This window comes from Malaclemys terrapin, chromosome 13 (assembly GCF_027887155.1).
Source record: "Malaclemys terrapin pileata isolate rMalTer1 chromosome 13, rMalTer1.hap1, whole genome shotgun sequence".
Classification (NCBI taxonomy): Eukaryota; Metazoa; Chordata; order Testudines; family Emydidae; genus Malaclemys; species Malaclemys terrapin.
The window spans coordinates 32637375-32646277 of NC_071517.1; the positions used below are offsets into that span (position 1 = coordinate 32637375).

The following is an 8903-nucleotide window of genomic DNA, read 5'->3' on the forward strand; positions in this document are numbered from 1 at the left end:
GTATAAGCTGTGTAAACTAGGAGGGTCTGCCAAGACAGTTATGTTAGCAAATCTTTTCTAGTGTAGACAAAGCCTAAGGCTCCAATCCTGTAATTGGATGATACATTTTACAGCCAGAAGGGACCATTATGATCATCTAGACTGTGAACAAGCATGTATTGTTGTCTTTTGAGGGTAGTAGGATTGGCTTGGAACCCTGGTTGTTTGAGGGAAGTTTTGAGAGGAGAAGTCAGTTCAGGATGCTCTGGTTTTGGGAGATCGGGGAGACTGAAGCTGGTGCCTCTGCTGTTTCTTTTCGGGGAAGGGAATAGTTGATGGTGGAAAGGGGCATCTTGTGCATTTCATAATTTCAAAGGCTTAAAGAAGGATCATTACTATGGGAAATTAAAATAATTTTATAATTGAGCTTCTCTAAGGGCAGCTGTGATTGGCTAAAAATCACATCTGAAAAGGACTGCCAGAGGGCATGATGTCACAGAACGGATGACATATCACACTTGGTTTTGCTGGGAAAGGATGTAGCTTTCCATTGGTTAGCATCTGATCAATCAGAAAGTGAAGTGTGTTGGTTTTTTCCCCCCTTCTGCCAAGGTTTTCAAAGGGCCAGGGGGCTGGCAAGGTTAGTTCATAGTTCCGCTTGATAAGATGAGCCAAGCCAAGGCAAGCCAGACTTCATCTGACCAGGCTAGAAAGTAACACAGGAAAAGAAAAGCCAGAAAGACCAGGCAAGCAAATTGCTTGAACACTGTCAGCTGGTGACATGAGTGAGCGTATGAATTCTGGTGAGACCTCCAAGCACTTCAAGGCCAAGGTGTCCTATTCATCCAGGACCGGGCTACTGTTCCCTGTTAGCCACATAGATAGGATGCTCTGCAGAGGAAACTTTGCAAAGGGCATTGGAGCCACAGCCTTGGTTTATGTGGCTGCAGTTCTTGAATACCTGATCTTCAACATTGTGGATAGGGCTGGCTCCATCACCAAACACCACAATAAGCATCAGATTTCCCCATGGCACCTGAAACTCGCTATCCGAAATGATTTTGAGCTCAACAAGCTGCTGGGTAGGGTCACCAATTATCAGCGTGGGGATGCAGCCAACAACAAGTCTCTGCTTTTCCAGCCCAAAAAAACCAAGGACAGGAAATCCTCCAGAAGAAGGACTGTTCCACCTCCCATCCCTGCTGAGTGAGGACTGAGCAAAAGGGAAGGAATCGACTTGATTGCTAATCACTTTTCCAACTCAACAATTGTGATTTAATAAAAGAGATTAAAATGCCCTGTCTGACTTTGTGAATTCCTTTTCTCTGTTGTTCATCTAAGGTTGTAAGGGGTAACTCAGGAATTTAGGACGCTGCACAGATACTGTGATATGAAAGCCTTGATAGATATAATATAAGCATTTAATAAAAATAGACATGCTCAGAATGGCTTAAGACTGTTCGAAGTGGTTATCGTAGATTTATTATTCTGCAGGTATTTCTCCAATTGTCTGAACATTAGGTCCATTTTTCTAGGCTGTGGAGCTGCTTTGGATCAAGTTCTTGATGAAGACCGGGAGAACAAACTCCCCAGGGGAGCAGTAAATCCAGATACAAAAATAAGAGGGAGCCTGTGAGCTAAATTTTCAAAAGGGACCAGTGTTTTTCAGTGCTGTAGGTTTTGGTTGCCCAGTTTGAGATATCCTAAATGAGCTTGAATTCCAGGAGAATGCTGAGCACCCGATTCCTGAAAATCAGGTCTCTTTACATTGTCCAAAGCTGGGCATCCAAAAATTGATGTACTCAAACTTACTGTCCATAAGAACATAAGAATGGCCATACTGGGTCAGACCAAAGGTCCATCTAACCAAGTATCTTGTCTTCTGACAGTGACCATTGCCAGGTGCTTCAGATGGATGAACAGAACAGGTAATGGTCAAGTGATCCATCCCCTGTTGCCCATTCCCAGCTTCTGAAAATTTATACCTATGGGTCTGTTTTTCTCTCACTTGTGTAAAATTTGGTATAACTCAATTTTTTTTCAAATGATTAGATAGCTGGGAGTTTGAAATAAACAATGACCACCTTTATATTAGCAAGCTGAGATGAGTAATAATCAGAGGCAACCCGTGCCTGATAGTGGGGAGGCGAGGGGTGCAGTGAGGGCAGCCAGCTTCAGTAGTGTTACTGAGCATGCCCAGTCTGTGTGAGCATGCTCAGTCCAAGTCAAGCAGCAAATCTGGGGGTGGGGGGAGCCTTGCCCCCCGCCCCCTCAAGCATCCCCTCTGGTAATAATGCTTCAAAAAAATGAAATGTATCAAGTCATGGGGCTCCAATCCTGGTTGGGATCTCTAGATGCTACTATAATAATAATGATAAATAATTTAGTTATTAAAATGCATTTAAACTCAAAGATGGTAATTACAGAAATATGATGATAAATCTACAGGATAGAATGGTTTGTGTGACAGTTAAAAAAAAAAAAATTATTCTCACAATGATCACCATGACTACCCCAAAATAAGTATAGAATAAATTATTATTAACATTATTTGTAAAGCACAGCCCTGTTGAGATGTTCAGCATACTGTGTAAGCTAATGTTGGTAGTCCAACGCTGGCAATGATGATGATAAATAACCTTATAACAATATGGAAATACATTAAAACATAATATCCCTCCTCCCAATTTAAAATTTTAATCAGTCTAGGGGTCCAGTGCTGACCCTGCAAATGCTTACTACCAAGTACTTACTCCCATGAATTAATCCCTTGGAAGTCAATGGGCCTTCTTGAAGTAGTAAGCGTGACAGTCATGGCAATATCCAGCAGTATCCTGGAAAACCTGATTGAATTAAGTTTTAAGTATTTTAGGAGTTCAGGGTATTAAGAAAGCAAATGTTTCTGTGCTATTGTGGGATTGCATGGAACTTCTTTAGAAGGAAGATCAGATTAAAGCAATCTTGGGGAAGTGGTGTGAGCTTTGAATGACGACGTTGACCAATGTAGTGGGCATAAATGATCTTTTGGGACACTACATGTGAAATGGAATTCCTGGGAAGTATATGGGAGAAGGGGATTGCAAACTTCCACCTATAGGTTCAGCCTTTGAAGCTTTGCATTCCGGAGGGGGACGAGAGACCTTATTTCTGCTGATCCCCTGTTACATGAGGACAGTCCAAAGACAAACTGTATGGCAGAGTAGCTGATTTAGGGTTATGTCTACACTTAAAATGCTACAGCAGCACAGCTGCAGTGCAGTAGTGCTTCAGTGTAGACACTCACTACAAAAATGGGAGGGGTTCTCCTGTCACTGTAGTTAACCCACTTCCCAAGAGACAGTAGCTAGGTCAATGGAAGAATTCTTCCATTGACGTAACACTGTCTAGACTTGGGGTTAGGATGGCATAGCCATATCTCTCAGGGTTTCAAACCCATACCCCTGAGAGATATTGCTGTGTTGAGGTAAATTTCCAGTGTGACCAGCCCTCGCTTATGAGGGTGCTTGTTCTGAGCTAACAGCTGTTATGAACTCGTGACCACAGAAACTCCCCTGGGTGGGTTTTGAAGGACAGTTCACTGGCCAGAACCCTTGTTGGAATTGCAGTGAGCTCGGGTAAACTTATTAGCATGTTGTAGGTTCTACTGTTGTTCTGAATAGGTTTTCTCTGTAATGCTTTTACCTTAAGAATAAATGTGCTTGGTTAGAAAGAGCTATACGGTAGCTTCACTGTGGCAATTACACTGTTTACTGTCACTGAGAAGAAAAGTAAAGCAGGTCAGCTTAGGCAGTCTGACTTTGCTGGGAGCTATGCAATCTGGAAATACCCTGGTAGGAGGGAGAGAGATGCAGGTCTCCACTCAGAGAGGGGTGATGGCTTAGGAGCCAGGAGCCTACGTGGACCACAAGGGGGAATACAGGTGCTGTTGCGCTGAACTATAACAGTAAGCACTGTGCTTAGTAGCAAGTGACTGCAGGATCCAACTTTTTAAGAGGTAAAAGGGATACAGGGGAAAGTAACGAATAGGAGGAAAACTAAAAAGGTTCTGTGAATAACACATTCAAAATGAGGTTATTTCAAAAAATTGGGAGAGGTGGATTGAGAGCTAGTTTTGCGTGTTAGGAGCCAGCACTGCAAATGGATAATCTCCAGCCAAATCAAACACTTGATGGTTAGCATCCCTGTCTAAGATCACAGGACAAGGCCCCAGGGAGGAGTTATTAAACATGGCCAGAGTGTACACCAGTTAGACCTATTAAAAATCCTAGCATCTATGGTCAATATTGAACCAGTCCATCAAAGTCACTCCATCACTTCACAGGCAGGTACTGTGAAGAAGGCAAGAAGGTGACAATTTATCTCTGTCCTTCTGTTTTGATTTGAGGATTGCTTTTTAAGGAGTGGTTTGACTTCACAGCCTGAGCATGGAAGTTTTAGTTCATTGTAGTGGTTTGTAAAATAGGTGATAAAAGAGATCCAACACAAAAGATGAGGACTCATCATATTTCCTTCCATCAGAGCAGGGCCAAGAGTTTTATCCCAAGAGACTTTTATGTATCACTCTTTTAAGTCCATTTTCTTAACACTGATTAAAAATGGTTTACCAACCAAAGCTAAGAAAATGCACTTCAAGCTACCATTGCCTCATGGGAATGGAAGTTCAGTAAAGATTCCCACACAATCCTAAGAATCTGAACTATTGAGATGAAGGGTGTGTACAGGGAGATCTTGGCGGACTAGCAAAATACGTGGACCACTGGCGATAATTGGAATATTAATGATCATGCTGATTGCCAAAAGCAGCTAAATCAGTAGGTCTTAACAGGCCTCTGCAATGGCCTTAGGATAACTAAGCAAGCAGCCAGCAGGGGTGGTGGGGGTGGAGGGCCTGACCTTCTGTCCTTCCTGTTGAGGTCTCTGTCTAAAACACATACCTCAGCAATTTCAACAGAGAGCTTATCTATATCTGCCCATTGGTGCTGACACCAGGGGACACTACTACCCCTGAAATGGATCTTTACTGACTCCAGGTGGAGCAGATTACTGTCATACCAGTGAAAAAGGTCCACAGCAATTATTTTCAATACACAGCAGTTTATTGAGAAGGAATTACACAAGGGGTAAAGGCTTATATCAAGCACATAACTCCTACGTTAGACTTTAAGAGCAATCTAATAAGAGCTTTACATTCCCCTTAACGAGCCTCTCTTTCACAAACATACACAAACAGGCCCTGCGCTAGCTTCACACAGTTCCTGCTTGGCAAACAGAGAAGGTGGTTACCAATTTTACAGACTGCTTCTTCTCTCCTGGTCTGTTCTTCTCAGCCCTCTGGTCTGTCTCGGATTCCCCCGAAGCAAGGCCTCGGTTGCCTTGAGACCCCTCTGGTTCACAGTCCTACTCGAGCCCACAGAGCAGAGTTTTGGTTACTCCATCTAGGCTAGCAGCATTGCTTCTTTATGCGTCAATTAAGGAATCCCAACAGTAATTTAATTTGCTTGATTTTTATGCTCTTTTTCCTCAAAGGAGTCATATGTCCTCAAAGGAGTCATGGCTTAAAAGCATGCCCAGTAGGTGTGTGGTTACTAATTTTTACCTAGTTAGTATTTTTAGAAGGGGCAGGAGGGATGATACCGAACGAAGGTCACCCAATGTCTACTCACTCATCAATCATTCACTCTGGCTCTCTGTGTGACGTTCCTGCTGTAAGATCACTATAACCAGGTTGACCTGTGCTCCATGCTGGAACTTTATACATGTGATATTTATTTTTGCATGGGCCCATATTTGCTGACCAATAGGTTCAATATCGATTGTAACGCAGACTTTGACAGTTTTTTATTAAATTTGCTTCTGCTTAAAGGGAGCTTGCTCCCAGGTTCCTTTGCAGCCATTCAGCCATATTTAAGTCGTGGCAAGTTATGGTCTCACCATTCATTCAGTATGGCCACGCCAATTTGGCACCATCCCAACAGTTGGGATGTGTTTGTCAGGGCCCTCAAGACATGGACTCTGCAAAAAAAAAAAATCTGTCTATTTAATGGTTTGAGGAGACCTTTTGCTTAAATTTTGAAATTGTTTGCTTAACAAGTTTTTTTTATTGACATGTTATTGTTAGAGTAACCCAAATAAATAAGGAGAGAAAGTATGGCGATTTTTCAGGAACACTTCATGGACACACCATAGGGTTCCCAAAGGCAACTGAAAGACTGGCCAATTGGACGGCTGTTGTTGTACCACTTGAAGACCACTCCAGACTTCAGTAATTATTGATTTTTGGAGTGTTTTACTAACCAGTTGCAGACGTGTGTAAATGCTTCAGACTAAATAAAGTAAAACGGCTCTTGTAGTGTACTGTTTGGGCCAATCATCTATCAGTCAGACAGACGTGGCTCCATTGATTTATTCCCTGCCACTGCCTCACCAAGAGTAATAGTTACCAAGAGCTTTGGGTTTTTAGAACCATGGTAACAGGGAGGCCATCACCCTTTTAGTATGAGTAAGAGTTATGCACCCTCTCAAGCTCCTCCTGGTGTTCCCTTCTTGTTATCAACAGCACCTGGCTTGGTTTGAGTTTAGGACGGTTGACTTTCATCCGGGAATTGCAACCCTGGATCTGACCGGAGCTCCATCTAGTCTGGGATCCTCTCCCTGACAGAGGCTAATACAAGAAATCTCAAATATCTAATTATGGTCTTTCTCGACTAGCCAATGAATCTGGGGTAAGGGTGTTAGGCACCCAACTCTCATTGAAAATCAGAGGGACCTACACACCTAACTCCTTTGAAAATCCCTGCCTGGGAAAACAAGGAGGAGTGGAGTTGAGAAACAGCTTCCTGACAGATACTGCAGCCCCAGATATCTCACAGTCTCAACATCTGAGTTTTTTTTGTTTTAGAAATATGTGTAAATGTACGCAGAGAGCAATCAGGTGGGAACATTTTCTTCATCATTCAGACATTTATAGAGTTCTCCTCCTTCTGGGCTCAATTATAAATTCATAGGGTACGTCTACACAACAAAAAAAGACCCATGGCAGTGAGTCTAGGAGCCTGGGCTAACTGACTTGAGCTCATGCTGCAGGGCTAAAAATAGCAGTGTAGACAAACCGATTCGGGTTGGAGGCCAAGGTCAGAGAGACCCTCCTTCCTTGCTGGTTTTCAGAGACTGGGCTCCAGCCCGAGCCCGAATGTCTATACTGTTATTTTTAGCCCAAGTCAGTGGATCTGGGCTCTGAGACTTGCTGCTGTGGGCTATTTTTTTTTTCTGTTATAGATGTACCAATGGATTCCAAAGCCAGAAGGGACCATTGGGATCAGCTAGTCTGACCTCCTGTATAATACAGTCCACGGAACTGCCCCCAAATAATTCACCCTCCCTATGGTTCTGTCACCCTCCCACACTGTGTCACAGCTCCAGTTTGACTGTAACACCTTTGGGGCAAGGAAAAAGTCTTTTTGTGTTTCATGTGGCATGCTGGGCTCTCTTTTAGTTAACAGCATATAACAATGTTCATAAGAATCCTAAAAAGCTGGCACAGTCCCTTAAGGGTTTGTTAAGGCAATTAGAGCCACAGAAAAAAATGTAAATGAATGATGAGTGAATCCATTGAAATAAATAATAAATGCAATGATAACATGATTAATAAACTGATAAGGGGCAGCAGGAGTCCTTTATAACCCCATAAAATCACCATGTCATTCCAATTTTCCAACTCGTTCTTCCCAAGTGTCAACAAGCAGGTGGGGTATTACGATCCCTTTCGTTTCTATGAGGGAGGGAATGGCTCACAGTCCCACATTGTGAGGCTCTGGAGTCGTTATACGCACCACTGCTATGTGACCAGCCAGGGCATTGTCCCAGCCAGCCAATCACAGGGCTCAGGTTACCCTTCATTTGAATGCTGGCAATTATATAAGGGTGCCACTGAGGGGAGGCTCATGGCATTCGCAGATGGTGAGGTGAAGAAGTGAGACGGGGAGCGGAACAACACAATGGTGGCTACTCAGAAAGGGAAGAAAAGAGGCCAGAGGAAAAGGAAGCCCCAGCGAAGGAAGGCCACGTGTAGGAAGCCACAGATAAAGCAGAAGAAGCTGCCACTCAAGGGAGGGAGGAAGGTGAGGCACAAGCCTGCAGTGAGGCAGGTGAGGCGAGGCCGGGGGCTGAAGCGCCCATATGATTTGTATGTGTCTAAGATGCTAAAGCAGCTGCATCAGGACAAGGTGCCCATGTCAGCCAAGGCCAAGGGAGCGATGATTTCCTATGTGAGGAAGGTCTACAACAAGGTGTCCTCGGCAGCAGAGTGCCACAGAAAGAACAGCGGCTGCTGCACCATCGGCTCGAAAGAGCTACAATCTGCCCTGAGGCGGGTGATGCCAAAGAAAGTGGCCAAGCATTTGGCCACTTCCATCAACAGCAATTCTCCATAGGGAAATGCCCCCTTCCCTTCCCTCCATAGGCTGGTATAAGAGAAGAGAATAATAAAGGGAGAAGGGAGAGGTACAAACTCCAGCCTGAGAGAGACCTCAAAGCCCATCTGATTAAAAATCTGACAATGCCTTAAAGATGCCTAGCAATCCTGCACTCTGATCCACACAGGGAGACCAATCTTTGATTTTTCCTACAAGAGACTCAGTTACAGAATATACCAAATGGGTAAAAATGAATTTCCATCACTAATCAGAAGAGGCCACCCTATTGCTGCCTTGAGTGAGTGAGAGACACAGACCTCTATTGAGACTATCACTTCTGGACCCGATCGAGACCTGTTTTCACTGGAAAGCAGAGGCCATCCTGCTTCAAACTGGATCAGTGACAAAGATTTGGGCAGAAGACACCCTCACGCTGATGATGAAATGAGCAAGAGACTTTCCATCATAGTAGGTTCTGAACCATAAAGACTCAGAAGAGAGATTTGCCATCAT

At 43.8% G+C, this 8903-nt stretch overlaps 1 protein-coding gene across 1 annotated transcript; it reads left to right on the forward strand.

The window, feature by feature from the left end:
• Nucleotides 1–7973: 7973 nt before the first annotated feature.
• Nucleotides 7974–8408, forward strand: LOC128847922 (uncharacterized). Its single transcript, XM_054047652.1, has one exon. It carries the CDS (start codon nt 7974–7976, stop codon nt 8406–8408), a length of 435 nt encoding a protein of 144 aa, XP_053903627.1.
• Nucleotides 8409–8903: the final 495 nt, after the last annotated feature.

What these genes read in the sequence shown, in the direction of transcription:
- LOC128847922 (XM_054047652.1), top strand. Translation starts at nt 7,974, where the DNA reads ATGGTGGCTACTCAGAAAGGGAAGAAAAGAGGCCAGAGGAAAAGGAAG.